Raw genomic sequence first — 27,616 nt, 5'->3', positions numbered from 1 at the left:
ATTTTTCCTAATTTTACTGTTAAATTTTTTTTTAAAGCAACTTATAGTTTTGATATAATGAAGTGTAAGTAGAGAAAAGAACAGAGAAGAACTGTCTGAATATAATGAAGTGTAAGTAGAGAAAGTGTGTGAACCATCTGAATATAATCAAGTCTGAATAAATAATAAAAATGAAGAAGAAAGATCCGCTTGAATATAATAAAATACAAAAAAGTGCAGTATTTAAGTCTCTTTATCAAGTTTTTGAATTTTAAAAATAAATTTCTCCATAAAAATTAATAAAACCTTTAAAAAACAATCTTTATTAAACACTACAAAAATCTCTTACAATACATCCTTACCTTAAAAATTAAAATTTTTTTATAATTTAATTCTCAATACACCTCCTAACAGTTCTGATAATTTTGTCATTGTTTCTTATGTGCAGAATTGCATGAAAAAAAAGTAAATACACAGATACATCAAGAGAGCATTCTTGATAGAAGGAGTTGTTTACATGAGTTTTTTTTCTTTTTTCATAATAAAGAAATTGATTTTGCTTTATATAAGTTTATTAAAACCATTTTATGTTTGTGTTACAGAATATATGCAAATATGAAATTTAAAAATTAATTTATACACGGAGTGTAAAAGCTCTTAAAGAGTATAGAGTTTGAAAATGCACAATGATAATTATATGATTAATGATTTGTGTGTATTATATAATATATATATATATATATATATATATATATATATATATATATATATATATATATATATATATATATATATATAAATATGTATATATATTATAATATAATATATATATACATATAAGATATATATATAATTTATATATGTATATATGTATATAATATATATGTGTATATATATAATATATATATATATATATATATATATATATATATATATATATATATATATATATATATATGTATATATATATATATATATATATATATATATATATATATATATATATATATATAGTATTATTATTTTTTTTTATCTTTTTTATAAAAAAATTAAAAAAATGTAAACAACGCTAGTAGATAAAAGAATAAACAACATTAAACAAGATAGTAACAAGGTTACTATCTTATTTATATGTGTATTTACTTTATTTCATGCAATTCTGCGCATTAGGAACCATGATGTACTATTATATGCACACGCACAAAATTATCAGAACTGTTAGGAGATGTGCTGTTTTTTTTTTTATCTTTGATGATGATCTTTTCCCTTTTTTTTATAGAAAAAAATGTTTTTATAAAAATACATTTTGTGTGCATACCACTAATAAGAGTTATTTAATGGAATGAATAAAAGATTTTTAGCAAGAGAAATTTTTTTTTAGAAGGTACATGTGTGATATTAAAGTTGTTCCTTTGGGTGCAGGGCAGGATGTTGGCAGAAGTTGTATAATTGTAACCCTTGGTGGAAAAAATATAATGTTGGATTGTGGCATGCATATGGGATATAATGATGAGCGAAAGTTTCCTGATTTTACCTACATTGCAAAGACTGGACCTTACACCCCCCATATTGACTGTTTAATTATAAGTCATTTTCATTTGGGTTAGTTTTTTAATTTTTATATTTTAGAAACTTTTTCTTTTGCAGAATTTTGTTTTTTTTTCTTTAAAAAAATTTTTAAACAGTGTTTGTGTAGATCACTGTGGTGCTCTACCTTATTTTACTGAAATGTGTGGATATGATGGACCTATTTATATGACTCATCCTACAAAAGCAATCTGCCCTATACTGTTGGAAGATTTTCGCAAGATACAAGTTGAGCGAAAAGGTGATAGTGATTTTTTCACATCCCAGAACATAAAAGACTGCATGAAAAAAGTTATTCCTGTTAATCTACATCAGTGTGTTCAGGTTTTTATGTTGCTTTATTTGCTTATTCTGTCTTATTTTGATAATTTTGTGTTTATGGTGCATTTTATTGGTGGTATATGTATTTCATTAAGGGAATAAATATTTTATTCTGAGTCTGTATGTATTTTGCATATGTATGTAATTCATTATGGGCCTAATGTAAAATAATAAAGAAAAATTTTTTAAAAAGAAGAAAAATTAGGGATTGGTTTGTTTTTGACTTTATTATTATTATTTTAATATTCTTGTTGTTGTTGTTAGCAGGCAATGTTATTTGTTATATTATTATTATATATTAAGCAACAATTACTGCTATTATTATTATTGCTATATATTAGGCAGCAATTTTTATTACTATTAGCAGGTAATTATTATATTATCAGATTTTATTAGCAGGCAGATCTTATTTGTTGTAGACATCTTATTCAAATCATTGTTTTAAAATTACTAAGTAGTGTAGTCTTTTTCGTAAAATGTTAAGTCCTTATATAATTTTTTGACCCCAAGATGAGTGTTTTAATAACCCTAAACTTATTTATTTTCACTCTTATTTTATTCATAGACCTCAAAAAGAGGTCTTTGACCTCAACAAGATCTAAAAATGTTAATGTAAATTAATGTTAATGGTTAATAATTTATTATATTAATGGTTAATCATTATTTAGTAATATATAATTAAAATTGTTCAAACTCTTTGTTTTTTTTTTTTTTAAAAACAACATATTTTTAGAAGTTACATTAAACAGAAAATCATAAATAATTATTATAAATAGATGAAAATCATAAATAATTGTTTCCTTTAATTTTATCATTGTTATATTATTTTAAAAAAAAGACATTTTAAAATGGAGTTAAATCTAAAAAGAACTCATCTTGTATTAAATTTTTACAAAATTTAATGATGAGTTGTAAAAACAAAAATTTACAGTCAAAAAACATTAACAACTTTTTTGACACTTTTTTCTTTATTAGTAAAAATAAAAAATAAATCTTTATTATAATTTTACTAAAAATAAATGCTAGTGTAAGAAAAAGTTTAAATTATATTAAATGTTTCACTGTTTTTTAACAAACGTAGCATTTATTTATCTAGAATGGATTTAAAAAAGAGTTAAAAATTTTCTTTAAAGGAATATTTTCTTTGCACTAAAAAGCTTTTTTGCTTGTTTTTTGATAAACACTGAGTAATATAAAAGAGGCTATTTTTCTTGGTAGAATTGCTATCCCCACATAGTTTTTGTTTTAATTATGTTTTTTTCTTGGTAGAATTGCTATCCCCACATAATTTTTGTTTTAATTATGTTTTTTTCTTGGTAGAATTGCTATCCCCACATAATTTTTGTTTTAATTATGTTTTTTTCTTGGTAGAATTGCTATCCCCACATAATTTTTGTTTTAATTATGTTTTTTTCTTGGTAGAATTGCTATCCCCACATAATTTTTGTTTTAATTATGTTTTTTTCTTGGTAGAATTGCTATCCCCACATAATTTTTGTTTTAATTATGTTTTTTGATCAATTTCATAATAACATGTTTTTAGTGTTATTCATTAAGAAGTTTCTATATGTTTTATATTTAATAATTTTAAAAGTTACTTAAATTTTAAACTCTGATTGTCTGAATGTTTAGGTTGACGATGAGTTAGAAATTAAGGCGTATTATGCTGGCCATGTCCTTGGAGCAGCAATGTTTTATTGTCGTGTTGGAGAACAATCATTTGTATACACAGGTATTGCTTTTTTTTGTATGTTTTTTTTAATTATAACTGTGTATTTTTTTAAAATCTACTTTAATTTTAAGGTGATTACAATATGACTCCAGATCGTCATCTTGGAGCTGCGTGGATAGATAAATGCAGACCAGATCTTTTGATAACTGAATCCACATATGCCACCACTATTCGTGATTCAAAGCGTTGTAGAGAAATGGACTTTTTAAAAAAAGTTCATGAGACTATTCTTAAAGGTGGAAAGGTGGGTTAATTTTATTTTGTTATAAATGTTGTGTGTGTGTGTATTTATGTATATGTGTGTGTGTATATATATGTATATATGTGTGTGTGTATATATATATATATATATATATATATATATATATATATATATATATATATATATATATATATATATATATATATAAACACACACACTTTAATGCTGAACTAGATAGAAAAGAGATGGAGTGATATTTCTCAAAAATGCTCTCCAGAGGTTACTGGGTATAAATGAATGGTGTCTATCAATATCTACTTTAATACTGAAACTAGAATGAAAAGATTTAATAATTTAAAAATTTTTTTAATTCTGTTTAAAGACAGCTTATGGAAGAAATAAGTCTTTTCGATTAGAACAAAAAATGATAAAATTAATTTGATATACTTATAATATAGCGAGGTATTCTGTTTTATTTGAGATCTTTATAATTGTTTTTGTCTTTGATACCTCATTTTATTGATACATTTATTACAATACAATTTCACTCAAACTTTCAATGTTTGTCAAATTTTCATAAACCCTTTAATGTTTGTGAAAACTAGCCAAATCAAAAAGAGGATTTTTTTTTGTTTTTCCTTAATTTGATATAAAATGACCCCATGTATGTATGTACAGCGGTGGAAAAAATTACAGAAACAAGCTAGTTATATCATTTTTGAATAGCAAGTTCGTAATTAACCATATTTCAAAACATGATAAAAAACAAGAACAATTTGTGTCTAAAACAAAATCTAAAAATATAGCAATAATGAGTAATTAGGTTATGTAGAGTAAAACCGGGTCAAACCGCAAACTTATCAATAAAAATTAAATAACTTTTTTACTTTTCTTTCTTTTTTTTTAACTTTTTTTTTTATTAGATAGGTAATTAAAAACTACATAAGATAATATTAATATATGTTAAAAAAATAATAAAATTATCGAAAATATTAAGTGTAAAAAAAAAAAAAATTGTGCGGTTTTAGGCGACATTCTGATAAAAACGCCACACTTAAGAAAACATTGAATTTTTTAAATTTTAACTTTTTTTTATTTTTTTTTAACACAACTTATATTTAAGAAACTGTATTAAAGTTTTTACATTTTTTGCAACAAAAAAATTTAGTTCCATCTACATATTTCTTTGGTAAACATGTTTCTTTGCACAACCGTTCCCGACACATCGAATTCTCCCATTACAACATTTCTGTGTGTAACTGTACTCTACACTTTTTACATTTTGCAACTTTTATTCGTTTGGTTGCTGGTACTTGTTCTTCATTATTGTTTTGCATTGCTATGCTCAGGCATTTGAGTACTTGGCATAGAAGGTCTACGCTTTGCCTTAAGTTTAGCAACTTTCACGGCTTCCTTTGTTGCTTTTTCTTCATCTTTTTGTTTGAGGAACTCAATCACATTTTCTTCGGTAATACATTTTCCGCCAAGTTTTGACATGTTGCACTGCTTTGGTTTCTTAACATGCAATTGATTTCTGGCTTGAAAAAACTGCTTCAACTCTATCTCGATGCTGTTTTTGCAACGCTTAACACATGCTTGATACCTATCAAAACTTGAAGCTGGTGTAGTTGAGAAAGATGGTAATAGGTGTGTAGTTGGAGTAGGTGCTGTTGAAGATGATGAAGCTGTGTCTGAGCAAGATTGTGTAGGTGCTGCGGAGACTGCTAAAGTTGATGAAGGTGGATTAAGTGTTTGTGTGATTTCTAATGCCTTATGATTTATGTTATTTTTATTAAGTGGAAATAAGCCAGTGTACTGGAAACCAGCATTTGCATGCAAGCATGAAAAACATTTACCACTCTCGTACAGCAGTTTGAGCAACGGTGGAAAATTTTGTTTATCTAAATTCTTACATTTTGACTCTTTGTAATACTTTGTAAGAATTTCTTTCCATGCTTGTTTGACATGACAATAGACACCTCTGTCCACTGGTTGTAGAGTATGTGAAGAATGCTCTGGTAGACAAATCAAGATTATATTGTGTTTTTTGCACAGCAATACCGCTTCCAAAGTTATGTGAGTTGTATGCCGATCTAATACTAAAATATGAATAGCACCAATTTGCTCAGTTTCAGGTATAAATACCTGATTTTGAAATTGAATATTTGGTGCCAACTGGACCACCTCTTGCCCAGTCAGGACGAAAGCTTCTTTTGGCTTTGTATATCACAAATGGTGTTGCAAAATGCCCATCAGCGTTGCAGCAATTGTTTACAGTATAATGAATTTTTTCATTGTTGCCAGTAAGTTTAAATGCACGTCTTGTCATTTTTCGACACACAACGGTTACTTAGTCTTGATCACCCAAAAAACCTGTTTCATCACAATTCCAAATATGCGACCCAGAAGTTGTACCAGTCTGTTGATATTGCTTGGCGATGCATTCAAAATAATGATCAATTATTTCTGGTGTATAAGTAGCGGCTCTTTTAGATGCTAAGTTATCTGCTTTTCTTGTTGAAATTTCTTTTCATAAAGGCATAAAACCAGTCTTTACCAGGCTTGCCATTTTTGAATAAGCGCAATTGATCTTTGCGTTTAAAGTAAACACATACAAGTTTTCATTTTGGGTTAAACCACAACCCCATTCACCGAGTAATTGGAACGCATGCACCATCAATCTTTTGTTTCATTTGAGAGTACCGTTGTTGTATCTGAGCCATGGAAGTCTTTGTTGTTGTTATTTTTGCGATCTTTGAGTGTTGAAACTGGAATGCCATGTTTGAATGCAGCTTTTCTCAGTGATGTTTTATTCTCTTTCATATCAGTTAATGCGGCTAGTATATCGTCTTCCTTGTATGCTTTTGTTTTTTAATTGACATGTTAAAGTGAGTGAGTTAAATTGAATTGAGTGAGTGATGATTATATTGAGAAATAATAATTGGTTTTTAATGAGTAAGAGATAATAACATTATAGTTCATTTTTAATTAAACCGGAATTAACGCTAAGTTAATTGGATAAAGATAGGCGCTTAGTCACTTGCAAAAAACTAAACTAAGTAATTAATCAAGTGTGCGGTTTTATCAGAAAAATGTTTTTCTTTTTTACTTTTTTGATTGTTTTGTTTAACTTTTTGTTCTAGCTGCATAAAAATTATATCAGAATTAAAATTAAATTTCCAACAAGATATTGCTAAAATTATTTTATACCGGTTCCGTTTTTAGCGCTATTTTGTACGCAACGTACAAAATAGCGCTAGAACTGAAACTAGTATAAAAATAACAAAAACAACAAAAATTTTATATATTTTATAAAAAATATATACAAATTTTGACTCCCCGTTAAAGTTGTATTAAAAAAAAAAATGGAGTTGAATCGGCATATAATTTTATCAATTCAAATAGAGGAGATAGTTCTGTATATGAATCAATTTTAATTTTTTTCGTAGCCATATCCGTTTAGTTTTTATTTGATGATTTCGATCTGTGTGCGGAGTGATATGGTGTGCGATTTGACCCGGTTTTACTCTAATCTTTACAACTAATAAAGTTTTTAAACGAACATTTTAAACGAACATTAACAAAAGTACACTTAACGGTAATGAAAGTAACGCCTTCACGTGAACAATATTATGTTAAATATTCACCTGTTTTTACCTTTAGAATTTTTTGAAATCAATAGATAAGAGTAAATAACAAGTGATAAGTAATAAAGATAGTAAATAAATAATATAATAAATATATAAGTAGTGTAATCAATAAAATGATAGATAAAGATTTCGTGCTTAAAATAAACTTTTTGTTTTAAGACTCTTTAAGACAGCTCTATTTAAAGATGTTAGTATATTTTATAATTTTTTTTTTTTTTTCAATTGGTAAAAATTAATAATTTTTGATTTAAATTTCAATGAAGTTTTGCAACCGAATTTAACGGAAAGCCAAATTTCTATTTAAAATTCAGAGCCGAAGTTATCTTCAGTAAACCTCAAAATCCGAATTTTAACGAATATTCGTCAGTCCTTTATTCCGATAATGAAACTATAAATTAAATAAGTTTACGGCATTAAGTAGTATTCATATGCAATAAATTTCTCGAAAAAAGTTTATGTTTTTTGTAATACTTTTACTTTTTTATCATTGTTTTTTATAAATTTATAAAGGTTTTTTATTTAAAGGCAATGAGTTTTTTAAAATTAAAATTTGTTACCATGGTAATACTTTTATTACAGGTTCTTATCCCCGTGTTTGCTTTGGGCCGTGCTCAAGAGCTATGCATTCTTCTTGAAACATTTTGGGATCGAATGAATATTAAGGCTCCAATTTATTTTTCTATGGGACTTACTGAGAAAGCAAATCATTACTATAAACTTTTTATAACATGGACCAATCAAAAAATCAGAAATACCTTTGTGCAAAGGAATTTATTTGATTTTAAGCATATAAAGGCTTTTGATAGAAGTTATATAGATAATCCAGGCCCAATGGTAGTTTTCGCCACTCCTGGCATGCTACATGCTGGCCTCTCTTTACAAATTTTTAAAAAATGGGCTCCAGATGAAAATAATACCCTAATAATGCCCGGATATTGCGTCATTGGCACTGTGGGGCATAAAGTTTTATCAGGTCAAAAAAAAATAGAACTTGACAAGAAAACTACAGTAGATGTGAAACTATCGGTGCAATATTTATCGTTTAGCGCCCATGCAGATGCATCTGGAATAATGCAACTAATACGACAATGCGAGCCAAAGAATGTTATGCTTGTGCATGGCGAGGGGTCAAAGATGGAATTTCTAAAATCTCAGATAAACAAAGAGTTTAGTTTGGATTGCTATATGCCTGCTAACGGACAATCTATCACAATCCCAATGCAACCAAAAGTTGTTATTGATATGTCAAAAGGTACGTTACAGTAATACATACTGAACAAAATTGATATGTCGAAAGGCACGTTACAGTAATACATTGAACAAAATATACATTTAATTGAAAAAAAAATTATTTTTTTCTTTTTTATATTGTTATATAGTTTATTGGTTTATAATTTAGGAATGCTAAAACGCAAGCAAGCTAATGCTGAATCTCAGTCAAAACGTCACCGTTTAATAAAAGTTAATAATGAAGTTCTTGTGGATGGTTTGCTTGTAATGAAAAACATGGAAGCGAAGTTAGTTGAATCTCATATGGCTGCCCATGAGCTTAACTTAGACGATCATCAACTGAGATTTACATCGTCTGTTAAAATTGAATCCAGTGAAACCTTAGACGAGTTTTTTTCTAATTTAAAGCTCGATCTTGAGGAATGTTTCACCACGAATTCTGTCCAAAAATTATCAGCTCATTCGCTTGCTGTAGACTCAGTTTTGTTAAAATATCACAGTTCTGCCGCAGTTGAGTCTAATAATAAAGACAGCTCTAGCGTGAAACATTTGCTGATATCATGGAAGTTTGAAGACGATGTCTTAGGTAGTCGCGTGTTAGATTTCTTAATGCCATCAACTGAAACAACAGAGTTTGATTAAGAAAACTCGCTGCTTAGATTTAGCAAAAAACATGAAAAGCAAGAGTTTCATTCAAGACGGTACAAACTAATTGGTAATTTAAATAAAGCGTATTTGAACGTATGGCTTACATATTTGAACGTATTTTGAACTTATGGATCACGAGCGTAATAATTGCTTTCATTCTTTTAACTGTAATAAGCGGAACAAGTTTATTGGCTTAGTAAACCTGAAAAGTATGGTATCAAAAGTTTTTAATACTGTTAATCGCTATATTCTTACTAAGCAATTACATTTAAGTTACAATTTTTTATGTACCAATTTTCATAATTAACCTTTAACAATTTTTTGTTGAATAAAATGAAGGTAAGTCTTATTGTTAAACATATACAATTTTTTTGTGATTCACAATGGTTTATGTTTAGACCTCTCCTATAATATCCGCATCTAATTTAACGACCATAAATTTTGCCGTGAATTTGAAAAAAAATCCACTCGTTTGTCATTGTATTTTGTAATATTCTTAATATGATAGTTAATTAAAAAATCTCATTTAAAAAAAAGATATTCTAACTTTTTATCGATATTCTAAAAAAAAAGTAATTTATCTTGGAGAAAAAAAATGGTATATATCCGTTATAGTAGCAATTAAGGTTGGATTTCTATATCAAGCTAGAAATATCTTAAAAAATTAAAATTGGGTTTCTATATTATTAGATAAAAACCACGGCCTACTTAATAACAGGCTTAAAAGACGCGCGCAAAAAAAAAAAAAACTGTAGGCGGATAATTTGTAAACAAATATGTCGATTTAACAATTCTGTAAACAAATAAGTTGAGTTAAAATTTAAAATTCGCTATACTAGCTGCTAAGTTGCTTGTTTTCAAATGTTGAGAGCTGTTTATTTTAAAATCCTTTGACAATAAGATAACATTTCTTAATCGATTAATTAAAAAAAAAAACACTTTTCTTTAATAATATAAATGATTTCTTTTCAAATTTCACAAACCCTACAACTTCACAAAACATATTTTACATACATTTATATTTCTGCTCCGTTGTGATCATTTTTGTGACAATTTAAGTACTTTTAAAGCTGGTTCTTTTGTCGATCGAGGTGAGTAAAGCTTGCTATAGTTGTTAAATAATATGTTAGATAGTATTTTTCCATGAAGCTTATCTATGTTTTCAAATCCGTAAAATTCTGCTATCATCATTGTTATGTTTATAAAACTTGTCCTACAAACTGATAACATGATGTGATGAAAAAATACGTAGCAATAAATCACCCATTGACACATATTGTCTCCAGGTATCTTCAAGCCTCCTCTGTTGATTTCTTTAGTAAATTCCCCAAATTCTTCGTAATAGAACTGTGTATCATATTCATCTACATCATTTCTACTGATGTATCCTGCAATATAAACTAAGGCCATTTTTACAGACTTAGACAAGGCTAACTCCGTTTTTGAAAGATTATGAAACACATTGAAGGTATTGTCATCATTTAGCAAAAATCCACATTTCTAACAAGCATGTTCACAACTTGTTTGAATTCCATCAAAATCTGTGTTTAAATCAAGGAGAAGTTTTGTTTTCTTAATGTTTACTTTTTGTAAAACTTGTTGAACATTAATAAAATATGTTCCACCAGAACCTTGACGTAGCTTACTAAACATTTTTTCAATGGGATCACTCGAAAAATTTCCTAGACATACATATTTGTGTGAAGTGCTGAGGAGATGCTTAGTTAACTTGACCAGTCCTCTACTTGTGTATGCAAGAGCAAGAGCAGTATCCTTGGTAAGTTGTTTTACTCTTTGTCCTTGTTTTTTAGGAACCATTTTTTCAAACATACTTGCTATATCAAGTAAAAATTCTAATCGTTGATCGTTAGGGTTACCAAAGACAGCCCTTTTTAAGTCTTTAGTTTTAACATCTTCGAACTGACTTTTTACATTTAGGATTTTGAAAAAGTCTACAACTTTTTCTATAAAATCAACAGTTCCACCTGAATCCTGCATTTCTGGATGAATTTTTAGTGCAGTTAATGTTTCAACACAAAAAATTTTAAGACATAAAGCAACATTCTGTCCTTTTATAGGTTTTGGTCGGATAGAAACTTCATTAAGCCTTGATAGTTTCACAATAGAATTATTTTCTAACTCAACCAGCTTCTTCAAGTCAACCCACTTTGCAGTTTTTTCAAGGCCGCAGTCAGAATACTTTAACCCTTGTATTTTTTCAGTTAACCAATTGTTTCTAAGAGATTTGATTAAATGTACATAATCATAGAGCAAAAAAATGTTTTCAGTTGTGCGCCATGGAGAAATCAAATTGAACTTTTTAAAGAATGATTGATTTACTCTATTATTATCACATAAAATTGCAACAGTAATGTCATTACATGTTCATTTTGAAAATCAGCACTTAAACAATACACTGGCAATGCTTTGTACAAAAACTTCTTTCCTCCAAATAATGAGCAAATCATATAACTCAAAACAGTGGTTGCAAAATGTTCTGAAGTATTTACTGCTTTTCCAAATAAGTTACCCCCTTGATACGTTAGTTGTGGTTTTACATAAACTTCATCGATTATAATAATTACATTTTTTTGACGAGGATCTTCTAGTTGCATAAAATATTTGTTGAGGAAATCAAAATCCTCTAGCTTACTAACCTTAGATATAAGTTTACCAAGTGTTACAATACTTGGCATTTCATAGTCATTTCTAATACGACTGTAAAGAGATCTTGAAATTGAAAAATATTCAAAAGCCCTACTTAGAATTTCTGGAGAATATTTTTTATTACCAACAAATGTTAATGCATGCATGCTAACAACTTGTTGTAAGACAATGTTTTTTTTATGATCCATTTCAACAGAATGTAAATATCTAAAAGCTTCTAAAATTTGTAAGTAAGATGTAAATTTATGTATTCGATTACTGCACAGTGGTATAATAGAGCATCTAGATCCAAAATGAAAACCTTCAAATCGCATATCCATTTTAACTTTTAAAAGAAACTTTGGAATAGCAGCGGTATCAATATAATCCTTATTTTGGACTATTAAACCATCATCCACTGTAAAAGATGTTACTGGAAATGGAATAACTTCGTTGCTTACTTTTAGGCAAAGATCATCAAAACAACTAATTTCATACAAATCTAAAAAAGTGAGCTGAAATTTCATCAGGTTATCATGTTGCGTAGATGGTAGTGATTTTGTCGTTGTACTTTTTGTTGGTGGAGGTGTAGGAACTTGACTTTGAAATACACAGATGAAAATAGTTGTTGGATTTAAGGGACGAATTTTACCATGAATGTGACAAGTTTCATTTAACTGGCCAATGATTTTCATAAATGAATGTATTTGGACTATTTGGAATGTTTTTTCTTGGAATAGATCTAATCCAACTTTCTCTTTTTTGAGGATTACGGTTTTTGTTTGGTAATCGAAAAAGTTTAACTTTATGTTCTTTATCATAGTTACCTCTACAACCAGTTACACAACATTTAAAAGGCATGCCATAGTAATTTTTGTTTTAAAAGATTACATTTTGCTAAATATATAAAATACAAATAAAATAATATAATTTATTAAATAATTACAAGCAATTGATTTTAAATATATATCGTATAGTATATCATATGATATATAGATATAATGCAGTAATTTATTTACATAATATGATCGTATTATGTAAATACATTACTGCATTATATCTATATACATAACCGATTTAAATATATATATATATATATATATATATATATATATATATATATATATATATATATATATATATATATATATATATATATATATATATATATATATATATATATATATATATAAACACTAAAAAAAAACAAAAACTTTCTCCATGTTTGTTTTTACAAACATCCGCCTAAAATTTTTTTTTTTTTTTGCGCGCGTCTTTCAGGTCTGTTATTAAGTAGGCCGTGATAAAAACTGATAAAAAATTTGTCAATAAATATAAATCTGACATTCCGGGGTCATTTTGCACCTTAACGTCTATTGCATGAAAACTACAAAAGTTATTTCCTAAAACATCGGGCTACAAATTAAATCTGTCTCACAATGGAAAATTTATAACCTTAGGTTTCTTTTTCTTTTTTTTTTAAACGGAGGGGGGGGGGGGGAGGAGAGAGATTAAATACTGGGCTTAAGTCACCCCGCGTGTTGAGTTGACTGGGCCAAAGAACTAAAAGATGCATTTAATCAGTAAAAACAGCAGTGTTTAGGTACAAAAAACATTAATTTACAATCATAAGGTTTCAAAAAAAAAGATTTTGCGACAAAGTTTAAATCAGTGACATCAACTTTCACAGCATCACATTTTACTAAAACAATCGTTTTTAAAAACAAAAATTTTTGGTGATTTTTAACTTATCCGTTTTTCTACATGAGTGAAAAAAAAAAGAAAAAGGATAATCATATGAGCATGTGTGGTTTATGATTTAATTTTTCCAAGGCAACTAAGTACGCTCACGTGACTATCTCACTCTTCTCTTTCCCGTTCGTGAAGAAAAACGACAGGTGAATGGTCACGTTTAGGTTAAAGCTCTAGTTATAAAAGTATTCCGTAAACCTGCTGCGTGAATACCACTGATCTCTATAAAATTATGGAGATCAGTGGTGTATACCACGAAAAACTTGATACAACTTTTTTTTTCATCATGACTATTTTTTCAAAATCATGCAGCAGATATGAAGTTAATAATTTATTTTTCTAAAAGTAAACTTTTATACATTATTATTTTTATAAATATATTACAAATATGTTTTCTAATAGCAAATTTATTAAGTTAAAATTTTTTTTTTTACACAAAATTTACCATTTCCAAGCCATTACGATAAAATATATTTTTTCGAAAAATCACCTCTTGTGGGATCTTCGCAAGAGGTCAATGTGAGAGCCAATTCTGACTTTTTTTATATTATAAGCTGCCGCAACAAAATGTTAAAAGAATCTCGTTATTTATAGTTTAATTAAATTATTTATAGTTTGAATAAATTAATGGTACTGTGTAAGATCGGGTAACAATAGCCTTATCTTTTGTGCCTTCTGCGCGAGAAGTTTTTTCTGACCTTTAAAAATATATTAGTTTGGAATTTGCAAAGAGTTGTAAACCAAAGAAGTATACATGCTTCTTTGGTTTACAACTCTTTGCAAATTCCAAACTAATATAAAACTTTTTTATTCTTACTCAGTAAAACATATTTTTCCTATGCATTGAATTGAAAGTAGGGTTAAAGTTAAACTAAAATTATTGCCGTGCTTTAAGTTTTACCTAGTTTTCAATTTAAAACATTCCTGAAAATCTTATATAATGCTTTTTTATTTCCTGGGTTATCCTTTGTTTTATCGTAATTCTTTTTATTAGAGGTTAGAACATCTTATATAACTTCTAGTATTGTCTGTGTAGTTATTCTGCAGCACATACTCTGACTCTTTTTATAATAGAACTAACACGAATAGTTTAATTTTTTTTAAACAAAAACCCGTTGTCTGACATTTTTACTAAATGCTGTCAAAAATCAAACTCTTTTTTTTTTTTTAAGTTGTTTACGTGCCCCAACCGCTGATCTATACAATAACTTAATAGCGCATTTCTAGTATCGAAATTGAAGTCGAAAAAGCATTTTGTCGGTCATATTGAGAGGACCTCAAAAAAGTATTGATAAGTTGAAACCTTTGAAAAAAAATAAGGTGAATGAAATGGATTCATAGAACCTAGCAATAAAGAAAAAACGGAAACATCAACAAAATCGTTAAAATCTGTTGCAAAATGTCTAAAGAATGATAGTATTCTGTCGATCATTCCTCTAGATTCTTATGTTGATGTTTTAAAATAGATTTAAATAGATCTGTTTCTTAGATACTTTCAAACTATGTTTTTCAAGTATTGTTTTTAGAATTATTGTAACTTTTTCTTTCAGTTTTATTACATACAGCAATAACATCTTATGTTGGTTCATTTCAAGACTTTCTTTTACTTTAAGAAAATTGAATTTTGGAGCATATTTTTTAGAACCAGAAGCATTACAACTTCGTAAAAAAATCTGCAAAAATTTGAATCATTCTTAAAACGAAACCAGATATAGGGTTACTAGATAATCATTTTTACAGGTTTAGCGCTGTATTCTTGTATAAAACATTCGTTTTTAAAAAGTTTTTTTTAACTAACCATTAAAGTTTGGCGTGTAATTTGCTTAAACTGTTTGCGATAATTTTGTAACAAGTTGATTGGTAAACTGTGAACACAATTTTGAACTAAAGATATTCTTAATAACATAAGTTTGATTGTGATAAAGACTAGCAGCAATATATTTTACAATAAAATAGAGTAAGCTTTTTTTTAAGATGTAGGTATTTTGATTCTGATTTGAATTTCCGAAATTCAATTATTGTTGTAGATTTCTGCAATGTCCAATCCTCTTCTATCTAGTAGGTAGATTTAAAACATTTCAGGTATTTAAACTTATTTTTTGAATTAACTCTTCTCTCGTTGATATTTTTGCACAAGAAAGCACTGAAGTTGCAGTCATTTACTTGGTAGTGCTGCTGTCGCCAAAATATAGGTATTGCAAAAGAAATTCCAAGTCCACTTTTAAACCAAGTGTATCTTATCTAAATATAAATGAATATTTAAAGCTTTTTGAATTTTTTTTTTTTTTTTGTTTAGTTTATTTACCTCCCAAGGCCAATAAGGCCACTATAGACGAGGTGGCTACTTGTTGTTATAAGGTTTGTAAGGGCTTGTATAACAAAAGCTGTTAGCATGTTTCACGCAGTCTCGAGCAGCCAATAATAATGCACAAACAATAATGATGAGGTTGGAAAATAAAATTACTAGAGATTTGTTATAATTTCCAAAAGGAGAAAAACAAAAGAAAAGAACAATAAGCGTGTAAACGAGCAGTTAGGTGAACCAATCGATTACGCAGAATTAAAGAAATCTTAAAAAAAGTAATACTAAAAGAGTCTTTGAAAAGTATTATCAAAGTATTTTTGAAAATATTGCAGTATTACTGACATATCTTTGAAATTGTTTAAAGAAAATGGTTTCTCATTAACATCATAAGTTCTGTGTGTTGCAAAAAAAACCGTTTTTAAATGTCTTTTAACGTTTAAAAAATATTGGCTTTCATAAACTTTTTTAAAACTTAAAATCAGTTAAACATTTTTATTTTACAAGCTTTTACTTGCTTAAAATAAACAATATTTTTAACTTAATATCTACAAAAACCTGAAGTTTAGCTTCAAGACTAAATATAGTTTGAGACTGTTTATCAATCGATTTTAATATTGTTTGTAAAGCCAAATTATATGCATGTAAATCCATAATTTCTGTAATTAATATTAGTCATATCATTTTATATTCTTTCAAAATATAATATTTTTATTATTTATCGTTTTGGAATGATAAAATGTACGACATTTAAAGCTAATCAGATAAAAAATCTAAGCTAAACACACTTATCAATACTCTTTATTTAATTAAGAAATGGGTACTCCGCCCGAGTTAATAAGACATGAGTTAATATAAATTAGACTAAATGTAAACAAAATAATAAATTAAAAGATGATCTTTCAGCGTTATAAAACATGTTTTCTTACCAAAAAAAGAAAATTTCGTATCATGCCTTTCTAAACTTAACTTAATTAACAAAACTTTAATTCGTTTTACGTAACCGAAATCAATATCAACCGAAATCTTAATTCCTACACAAAAGTAGGTACCAAGTAAAAACCAGGTTTCCACAACCCAAGTTTCCACAACCCAAGTTTCCACAACCTTTATATAAGACAACAAAAAATATTCAGTTTTTATTTTAATAATTCTACCTGTTAGTACAAGAAAATGTTTTACAAACAATAAATTACAATAACATAAAATATTAAGATGTTTAAAAAATAGTTAATATCTATGTCAAAAAAAAAGAAATATTTTTAAAATAATGAAAACAAAAACTAATATTCCAAAACCACAACTTTTGTTTTGAGATACTCATTCAAGGCTTCTTTTCCTAAAAATAAATATCATATATTAATTATAAATTGTATATAACTACGTGTTACGCTTTTCATTAAGTCCATTTTTATACATGCATTGTCTTGTTAAAATATAATTCTTAAAACTGATCCCATACAATTAGGCTTTAATATTTCTAACTAATGGTTAGTAACTGTTGCACATAGGAGTAGGTTGTGTATGTTGAGCATGTTAACAGTCTATTGTTTTTTTGAAGCCGAAATATTATAATATTTATTTTTATTTTTACAGATTATCATAACTTAAGCTATCCTCTTAAAGAATATAAATAATTAGTTTATTAAAAAAAAAATCTTTATACCAAAACTTGCGTTATCTTCACCACACCTAATCATCTCATCTTAGGAAACCAGTTTCTTAAGATGAGCTATTTTTAATGGAACTAAAAAAACTCAAAATAACAAAAAAATAATCACACAAAAAAATTAAATAAAATTGTATCTTTAAAAATCTGTAAAATCTGTATCTGTAAAAAAATTTCAACCTTAAAAAAAACAAACAATAATAAATCTTTCCAATCTCTAAAAAAGTTTGCGATTTTTTAAAAAAAACTTTCGCTCTTGAATTACCAAAATAAAGCTCCGTGGAGAACAACTTTAAAAAAACGCGCTTTTCTTAATAAAAAGCCGCATCTCATCTTGAGTGTCTAAAAACGTATCATCTTTAGCAACTTTACCAAGTACTATCATAACTTAATTAGCATGACCAGGCCCGGTTCTAACAGTTTTCTATGTGTAGGCGAGATGCAAATTTGCCGCCGCAAAAATTAAAAATGCAATAATTTCCAATTTGAAGGAAAATAGAAAAACACTGAAAATAAAACTTTAATATATTTTTATTTTATTACGAAAAATTAGACAAAAACAAAGTAAATAAAAAAACTGAATTTATACAAAAATAAAAAACAAAACAAATTCTATTCATGAAAAAATAAAAAACAAATCGTAATTAAAAGTGAATTTTCCTAGCTTTTAATTCTGCGAAATCTTTAACCAAATCTTCTATGTCCAAATGATCAGCAATTTCTTTCTCGATGGAAATCGTAGCTAGACCAACTAAACGATCTTGACACATTTGTGATCTGAAATAGGATTTTATTATTTTCAGCTTTGAAAAGCTTCTTTCAGCACTAGCAACTGTGACTGGTAACGTTAGTAGTATGCGAAGAGCTATCGAAAGGTTTGGGAATACTTCGACAACATTAGATGTGTAAATACATTTTAATACACTTTTTGGATCGCTATTGGAAGTATCAAGTCGTCTCCCAATAGCTTTAATTTCATACCAAAGTTCGACCCCGTTGATATCAGATTGGCCATCAGACATAAGCGCTAACTGCAAGTCCTTACAGTGTTTCAATAACTCATCATCCGTAAAGTGTTTGCTGCCGATATTGTAAAGAAACCCAAATAACTCGTTATATTCCGATAATTGCGTAAATCTTTCATTTATTGCTTGAATTGCGATGTCCAATATTCAATTGAAAAAAGATACTCTGAAGTTTTGTTCTGGTGATACTATCGGTTCATCACGACCTTCGTATAGGAATTGTCTACTCTTTCTGCGTACGCGTACGGGATCATCCACATCAAATCCTTCAAAAATTTCTAGTTCAACTGCCAAATGTAAAACATGTATACAAACAAACGCTTTTATTACTATATTATTTATTTGAAAAAATTAGTATGTATTAAAGTTCCCGTAAAATACAACGCCGCCTAAGCAAAAAATTTGTGGACAAATAGGAAATGTTATAATCTACAAAATCCATAACTTTAAATTATAAAAATGGAGTGAGTACGTAGAAGAACTTGGAAATTTAAAAAAAAAAAAAAATAATTTCTTGTTACAAAAAAAAAATTAAAATTTTTTTTTTTTTTTGGGAAAACACAAAATAAATTAAGAAAATGCCGCTCTAGAAAAGTGCCGCCGTCGGCTGTCGCCGACGTCGCCTACGCTTAAAACCGGGCCTGAGCATGACAACAGCTTATGTATTATCTCATGTAACCCATGGAATTAGCAGCAGAAAAGCATAAAATATTAAGAATGTAATAAATTTTTGAAGATCTTGTTTCGTTCTGACGTAATTACAAAATATTGAATGATAAAAAATTATAACGGGGATGGTAAATTTTTTTAACAATAAAACAATCAAAGAATATTACCTATACAACCAAAAAGTTAAAATAAATAACACCGTCGAACTTGAATGAATATCTTAACCAAAAAAGTTCGCCAAAATTTCAGCTTTCTACGTAAAAGAGGTTATACCCTCTTAGGGACCTTCTTATCTTACGCAACATTCCCCTAATATCTAGGATGGCTCTATAGAAATACTTTAAAGCAAGCCTATTTAAAAAAAATCTGATTGGCTTTAAGGCGATCTAATACAATCTAAGATTTGGACATTATCCTTTTAAAAAAAAAGTTAAAAAAAAATCAGACCAAAAAAATACTTTTAAATCCACTAACTTCAATTTAATTGGTGATGAAATAGGGAATTAAAAGGTTATAAAATATATTTTATCTTATTCAAAATCTTATGAGTTTTTTACTATCAAAGAACCTAAAAAAACAAAATATGCAACATGTTCAGAATGTTTGACAGTAAAACAAATTTTGTGGCAATATTGAAATATTAATTAAGATTATGATTTTAAATCGATCAATAAAAACTAGTTGTGATTTTTACAACAATGTTATGTTTTAGTATGTTAAAATATTTTCATAATACTTTCACATCTCGCTCGTCTTAGAAATCTCGGAATACCGAGAAAAATTAATGTGAAAAATATAAAAACCAAGATTACTGAAAAATATTGAAAACCTTCAAAATTGGGGCTTTATTTTAATGAGAGAAGAATTGCAACGTTTTTTAGTAAACAAGAGTCCTCAGGATAAATTATCAGAATTGGGGTCGTTACTTTTTAAAAATACTTTACCAAAAAGTAAAAGTCAAAACTAAAAACAAACAAAAAAAATCTCAAAAAGTAACAAAGTAAAAGTAAAAAGCTCACTATAATATTATTTTCTATTTATTTTTTTTTCACTATAATATTATATTAATACTATTTTCACTATAAAAATTACTCATTTTTTGTGAAGTTAAAATTTTTTTTGACATAATTTTTGCTAAGCTAGCATCTGGACTTAGATTCAACCAAACTGCGAATCCATTGGTCAAAAGCTGTTTTGAAATGATTCAACCGAATCCATTGGTCAAAAGCTGATTGAAAGTTACATAAAGGTTAAAGAGAGTTTGCCTGACGGTTTATAAATCAGCAGCATATGTGAAGGACAAAGTGATGAAGGAAATAACGCTGATAAAATCCAATGGAGGAAAATTTTCCTATGTGAGTGATGACACAACATTTAAAAAAATTAAAGTTATGAGCATCCATATTTTCGGACCCAAAAATTACAATCAAAATCTTGGAATGATTGAAATGGTAAAAGAATGTGATGCTAAAACCCTTTTGAGGTTGCAAAATCATCAACTAATGACCTTTAGCATTAATTCTGACAGAGATTGCATTGGTCAAACTATGGATGGGGCAAGTGTTTGCACTGAATGCGGCCAGCTCTCACAATGACTTCATCAAATTTGCTATGTATGATCATGGAATCCATCATTGTGTGACACAAGTATTAAAACATAAAAAGTCAATATGATACAATAAATCCAAGTCACTGATCCTAATTATTTGACTACTGAAGAATTCAAATACTATCTTAAGACTGGATTCAAATCAGAAAAGTTATGCAAATTAAAACATGCATTGAAATTAACCAAGCCAACATTGATTTGATGAGAGCAAAATTTTTAATTTCAAGCCACCATCATATTAAAAAACAGTAGAGGATGACAGCTGCAACTTTGAATGACTTGATGATGAAAAGTCTTTTGAAAAGTTTTTTAAGAATCAACATTAATTTGATAAATGTTAAAAATTTATGGTTTATTTAGAATAAAAAAAAATTATAAAACACAAATTTTTTGGAAAATTTCACTTTGTTTCCAAAGTTTTTTACATTTTTGAATAATCTCGGTTTTATCTCGGTTTCGTACAAGATCTTGTCTCGGAAAAATATTGTCCCATATGGACCAAGACAAAAAAAACCTAGAGATTCTGAAAGTATATGTTTTTATACACTTTGATGTTACAAAACATTTTAGTTATCTATGATATGTTTTATATCAAGTGACATATTTAATTTTTTTGATAAATACAACGTTTGACTAGTCATTTAGAAATAAAAACAATTTGGTTAAAAAAATAAAGCATAAATAATATATATATATATATATATATATATATATATATATATATATATATATATATATATATATATATATATATATATAAATATATATATATAGATATATATATATATATATATATATATATATATATATATATATATATATATATATATATATATATGCATGTATGTATGTATTTATTTATGTATGTATGTATGTATGTATGTATGTATGTATGTATGTATGTATGTATGTATGTATGTATGTATGTATGTATGTATGTATGTACAGTGGCAACAACATAAATAGCACACTTTCATGACCAGTTGGTTTAACTTTTTGATATCAAGTTTTATGTTTTTATAGCAACTGCTGTTATTTTTTATAACATCAACAATGCTTACTCTTTTGAATGGAGCTACTCATTAAACATTTATAACTATCAAAACTGCTTGTTTTGAGTATTTTAGCGGTGCGTTTAAATTTTTGAGGTCATTTTAAATAGCACAAATTTAATTTTTATTTAAAAAAGTTCTTGTATTATATCAAAACAAAATTATTATACTCAGTATTTTAAGGATAAACTTGTAATTTATTTTGCAAAAACCATATTCTTTCAACTAAGAGACGAGATAAATATGGAACAGATGTCTTTCGAGGACAAGTACAGGCATTTCAAGATCAAGAATTGAACAGCTCTGACATAACTCAAAAATTGGGTTGTTTTCAAAAAAAGTTATCAATACTATAAATTTATTTAACAAAACTGGTTCATTAAGCAACAAAAAACGCGAATGAACCCCTAGAGAAAATGCAGCCTTTGTCCATATTGCTAAGCTAAATCCTTTAGCTGGCGCACCAAAATTTAAAAATCAAATGGCTCAAAATTTACAAGTCAATTTCTCTGTCAGCACTGTCAAAAATCGCTTACTCAAAATGCAATCTTATCAGTTGTTTGAAGTTTGCAAAACAGTAGGTACACAAGGAGTTACCTTTTTAGAAAAATGTGCTTTGGGCTGATGATTCTAAGTTTAATTGTTTTGAATGCGACTTAAAACAATATGTTCGTTGTCCCCAAAATGGGCCGTCATTGTCAAGCCGTTATTGACTTTAAAAGGATTAAACCTCAAATAAAGTTTTCTTAACTATTTTTACAAAGAACTTTTTTGAATTTTATAGCAAAGGGACAAAATGATAGTTCTTTAACAGGGTGTGCTATTTAAATTGCCCCGTTATTCTGTACCTCTAAATTATTTATAAGTTCGAATTTTATTTTTAACTAAGTTAATTTATTTTTTTACTAAGTAATGTTATCTTCTAAAACTAATATTTTATTTGGCTAAAAAGTTTAGATCTCAAAAACTCAGATCTCTGGAAAATATAACATTACATATTAAACATCAATCTGTGCTATTTATTTTGTCACCATGTATGTATGTATGTGTATAACAAAAGGAAAAAAAAACTTTTAGGGCTGGAGAAAAATAAAATGTCAAGATAGGAAAAAACTATGATCTTGATAATACCTAGATCTTTTCCAAAACCAGATTGTTTAAAACCACCAAAAGGAGATGCAACATCAGTCTTGTTATATGTGTTAATAAAACATGTTCCAGCATCTAATCCATCTTGAACCCTCATAGCCTAAATTTTGAAAGAAAACAAATTTTTTACTTATTGGTAAACCAATTAACTAATTAGATAAAATATGATTATTAACTAAAAAATATTTATCATAAAAATATACCTGTTAATAATAATACAATTTTCTAAATAAAGTATTTATTTTTATCTTAATTTTTTGCATAAGTTAAGTTAATTTTGTTTTAAACTAATAATTTGTACTGATAAATTTAAATTTTATACTTAAAGTGTGTATAAAAGAAGTTAGAATAAAAACAATATATTATATAAAGTTCAATTTCAAAAAATTTTGAAAAAAAAGTCTCTGAAACTAATTTATCTAAAAAAGATTATTTTTAATAGATTATTTAGTACTTTTAAATTAACTATTTTTTTTTTTTTAAACCACATTATTGAAATTATTTTCCTAAGTTTTATATACAATTTATAGAACAACTATAATTTATATACAACTTTTAGCATACATATTTATATACAATTTATAGAAAAATTTTGTTTCAGAATAATAAACAAACAAACAAAAAACATAGATTACTCTTATTATTAAAATTTTTATTTTAAATTTTTATTATTAAAGTTAAAGTAAGAAAATGAAATTCACCAAAATTTTCATTTAAAGGAAAAAATATTTAAACAACAACTGTTTACATATGTTTACATAAACTTTTTACCTTACTAATATCTTTTGTGAATACACCTGATGCAAGTCCATATTCTGTTTTATTTGCACTTTTCAATACACCTTCAAGATCACTAGAGCGCGAATAAAAAAGTAAATAATAATTTGAATATTTTATTATCAAAACAAATGTAAACAACCTTTTTAAATCTAAAGAAATTACTTATTTGCAAATCTAGAAATAATCATAATTGGCCCAAAAGATTCTTCTTTTGCAATAAACATATCATCAGTAACATCTGTAAAAATAGCTGGTTCCAAATACAATCCTGAAAGAATGTAATTTGACTTTAGATACATTCATAAAGAAAGAGAAATAAAAGATGAAAAAATAAAACATTGCAATGCTTATGTTTTCATTTTTTATTTTATTTTGTATGTAATAAAGATTTAAATATATATAATATATAATGAACCTTTGCAACCAACACGCTTTCCACCATATACAAGTTTAGCGCCTTCTTTTTTTCCTTTCTCTATATATTCCAGAAGACTTTCAAAATGAGCACTAACATTAAAAAACAACATCTGTTTGTATCTTATGTGAAAGATATGATATTTATAAAATGTCACTGGTGACATTATACCAGGGCTGTAGAGTCAGAATTGCAACATTTTTATTATATTGCATGTGGATGTACAAAATATTTAACCTTCAAAGAATTTTTCATATAATTAGCAAAAAAAAATTTTTTTAACTATTGCATAATATTTTTTAAAGAATTCAAAGAAATTTTCAAAAACTTTGCTTTGGAGTTGGAGTCAGAGACGTACTCTCAAAATTTCAAAGATTAGAGTCTTTTTTTTACAACTCCACACCCGTTTCATACTGAAATAATCATCTGTGGGAGCATCAACTAAGTATTTTAACATTTAATTTACTAAAATTAAACTTTTTTATAGATTAAATTGAATTTAAATGAAATTATAAATTAGAATAATTTATCAAATTTATTTAAACTTTTTAAATTATTTTAATTTATTTTAACTTGATAAATGTAATTATTTTTTTATCCTGTAAAGATAAAAAGTTGATGAACATTTATCATGTAATAATAAAAAGGTGATGAAAGTTAAAAAACTATGGAGTGTAAAAACAATCTTTCATTGAATAAGAGCAATTCATGATCATGAACTTACTAACATATTTAAACCAAGAAAAACATCTTTTTTTAAAAACGTTATATTTTCAAATTCATCAAACAAGAAGTCATTCATTTGAACTAACATATATAACAACCTACTTAGATATTTAAACCGAGAAAAACATCTTTTTTCAAATATAGTCAAAAACATTTTACTAAGGAAAAAAATTGGTGTTTATGCACCTATTAGAAAAAAAAATGTATTTAAATTCCTTTATTGTACAGTTGCAAAGTAATGGTGGGAGTATTAGTATTTGGAACTGATTTTATTTTAATTACATAATAATTCAATTAAAATTAAGTTAGCTGGTTGATATGCCTAGCTAGGCAAATAACTAGGCAAATCAACCAACACACCTAAATAGACACGCTAAAGATTAAATTTTCAAGTAGATTTATTGGTAACTTATACTTAAAATAATTAAAGATTTAAAGTATCAAGGTTTATAAAGCATCAAAACACTGTAAAATAGTATTTTTAAAAGAAAAACTTATTTAATTACCGATGATTTTGTGGTCCATGTGAAGTGGAAAGGTCAAGAGGATCACCTATAACTAATTTTTCAACTTCTTTGATCTAAATTGAAATTAATCTATTTAATGATCTAAAATAATAATAATAAAAAAATAATTTGATTAGCTCCTGCATTGACTTAACTACATTGCCTTAATTTATCCTCTCTATTTACTTAAATTTTGATACTCAACAAAACAATTACGCAAATAAAGTATAGAAATTTAAGAATATTAACTTACAACTCTATTAACAAACTCATCATGAATGCAATCTTCAACAAAAATTCTTCCTATAAAATATATATAAATAGTTATATTACTTTATTTTCAACAGAGTGTGTATTTTAAAACTGTTTTTATGTATATTTATTTATGGATCTGCAAAACCGCACAAGCTTTTTTGGTTGCCTGATATATATATATATACATATATATATATATATATATATATATATATATATATATATATATATATATATATATATATATATATATATATATATATATATATATATATATATATATATATATATATATATATATATATATATATATATATATATATATATATATATATATATATACAGTGCTGGCCAAAAAGATCCGACCACTAAGGTTTTTAGATAGAAATGTAATACCACTTCAATTTAATGATAATATGATTGAATTAAACGCAACAAACAACATTCACATAAGTCAATGACACACTTTTGAAGAAACCAACAAGTAGTTCACATCAGAAAAGAGTTTCTAGTACCTCGAATGTCTTCCTCCCGCTTTGAGGACAGCTTCTATTCTTCAAGGCATAGAGGCAACAAGAGAGTCACAGTAATCAGGCGTTATTTTTTGAGACCACGCCTTCAGTATAGCCTCCTTCAAAGTTGTCGCTGACGTCGAGTTTGCTTTTGCCACTTCTGCTTTCAATTTTACCCAGCAATATTCAATCGGGTTTAAATCTGGTGACAAGCCTGGCCACAAAGCAAGAACATTGTTGGAATTCTCTTGAAACCATGTCTTGACGATCTTTGCCTGATGACATGGCATGCCATCATGCCTAAAGATGTCACAGTTGCGAGTTCTGAGCCAAATAGGAACATTTTCCTTTATTATTTGCAAATAATTAACAGCTTTGATAGTTTCATCTGGCGGCATGAGATGGATTCCTGCTCAACCTCTGGCAGTAATTGCTCCCCAAATCATAATTGCAGGGCAATGTTTTACCGCTGGAGCAACATAATGGGCATTGTAGCGTGTGTTTGGTGGCCGTCGAATATTCACTTTATGCGTAGCAAATTGTTTCACCTGCGATTCGTCTGAGAACATGACATGTTGCCACATTGCCATGGTCCAATTTTTATATGCTTTACAAAATTTGAGGCAGTCACGAATATTTTTCTGAGATAGTTGCGGTTTTAATGCAGCATGATAGGATCGAAGACTGAAATCGTCCACAAGATGATGCCAGTGGGTCCTTCGTGGCTACACAGCGGATCATAGGGTCAGTTTTTGATGTGGTACATCTCAGTCTGCCACTGGATCTTCCTGCAGCGCTGGTGCCTGTTGACTTAATATGCTGAATGACATCGTGAACAGCTGTCTTAGGCATTTGTAAACGTGCAGCAATTGCACATTCAGACCTCTCGTCTTCCATCAAAAGTTGTATTTTAGCACATTTTCCAGGCGATATTGTTGCCATAGTCAAATGCAAATAATAATTCACAGCCACGCGTTCGATGGTATATATAACAATGGTACAACTGTTGTGATTGGCTAATAACTAGCCAATCACGCATGCAAAGCGTGATGGTGAAATTCCAAGGAAAGCGCTTACACTACAATGTACGTACTGTATGTCTATGTGTATATATATATATATATATATACATGTGTATTTATATACATAAATATATATGTACATATATATATACATATATATACACACATACATACATAT

The 27,616-nt window shown here is 27.5% G+C and overlaps 2 protein-coding genes across 3 annotated transcripts in view; one reads left to right on the top strand and one right to left on the bottom strand.

Annotated features, from left to right (window-relative positions):
• The first annotated feature begins 5 nt into the window (after positions 1-5).
• On the top strand, positions 6-9,706 carry LOC100202570 (integrator complex subunit 11). 2 transcript variants are annotated; one of them, XM_065818151.1, is made up of 7 exons: positions 6-111; positions 1,361-1,581; positions 1,676-1,890; positions 3,520-3,619; positions 3,691-3,863; positions 8,051-8,723; positions 8,871-9,706. In XM_065818151.1, the coding sequence occupies exons 2-7, from the start codon at positions 1,368-1,370 to the stop codon at positions 9,341-9,343; spliced, it is 1,848 nt and encodes a 615-aa protein (XP_065674223.1). In that variant the 5' UTR covers positions 6-111; positions 1,361-1,367; the 3' UTR covers positions 9,344-9,706. The 2 variants fall into 2 exon arrangements, with proteins under 2 accessions (XP_065674223.1, XP_065674224.1); XM_065818152.1 differs by lacking the exon at positions 6-111 and having other exon boundaries at positions 1,382-1,581; positions 1,665-1,890.
• A 7,479-nt stretch (positions 9,707-17,185) lies between these two features.
• LOC100213799 (cytosolic 10-formyltetrahydrofolate dehydrogenase) overlaps positions 17,186-27,616 on the bottom strand; it is a 74,234-nt gene continuing 63,803 nt past the window's right edge. The window contains exons 22-28 of the mRNA XM_065818150.1: positions 25,903-25,952; positions 25,650-25,723; positions 24,418-24,509; positions 24,165-24,270; positions 23,994-24,075; positions 23,205-23,322; positions 17,186-17,388 (exon numbers count right to left, since the gene is read on the bottom strand). Coding sequence (XP_065674222.1) covers positions 17,333-17,388; positions 23,205-23,322; positions 23,994-24,075; positions 24,165-24,270; positions 24,418-24,509; positions 25,650-25,723; positions 25,903-25,952 — 578 coding nt within the window. The 3' untranslated portion in view covers positions 17,186-17,332. The remainder of the gene's footprint in view (positions 17,389-23,204; positions 23,323-23,993; positions 24,076-24,164; positions 24,271-24,417; positions 24,510-25,649; positions 25,724-25,902; positions 25,953-27,616) is intronic.

This window comes from Hydra vulgaris, chromosome 14 (genome assembly GCF_038396675.1).
Source record: "Hydra vulgaris chromosome 14, alternate assembly HydraT2T_AEP".
Classification (NCBI taxonomy): Eukaryota; Metazoa; Cnidaria; class Hydrozoa; order Anthoathecata; family Hydridae; genus Hydra; species Hydra vulgaris.
Note: the sequence above shows the minus strand (reverse complement) of the source record. Positions and strands in the feature narration are given on the sequence as shown.

What these genes read in the sequence shown, in the direction of transcription:
- LOC100202570 (XM_065818151.1), top strand. Translation starts at nt 1,368, where the DNA reads ATGTGTGATATTAAAGTTGTTCCTTTGGGTGCAGGGCAGGATGTTGGC. An exon ending in TATAAGTCATTTTCATTTGG is followed by an intron (nt 1,582 to 1,675) that starts GTTAGTTTTTTA and finishes GTGTTTGTGTAG; the next exon opens with ATCACTGTGGTGCTCTACCT. An exon ending in TGTTATTGATATGTCAAAAG is followed by an intron (nt 8,724 to 8,870) that starts GTACGTTACAGT and finishes TTTATAATTTAG; the next exon opens with GAATGCTAAAACGCAAGCAA.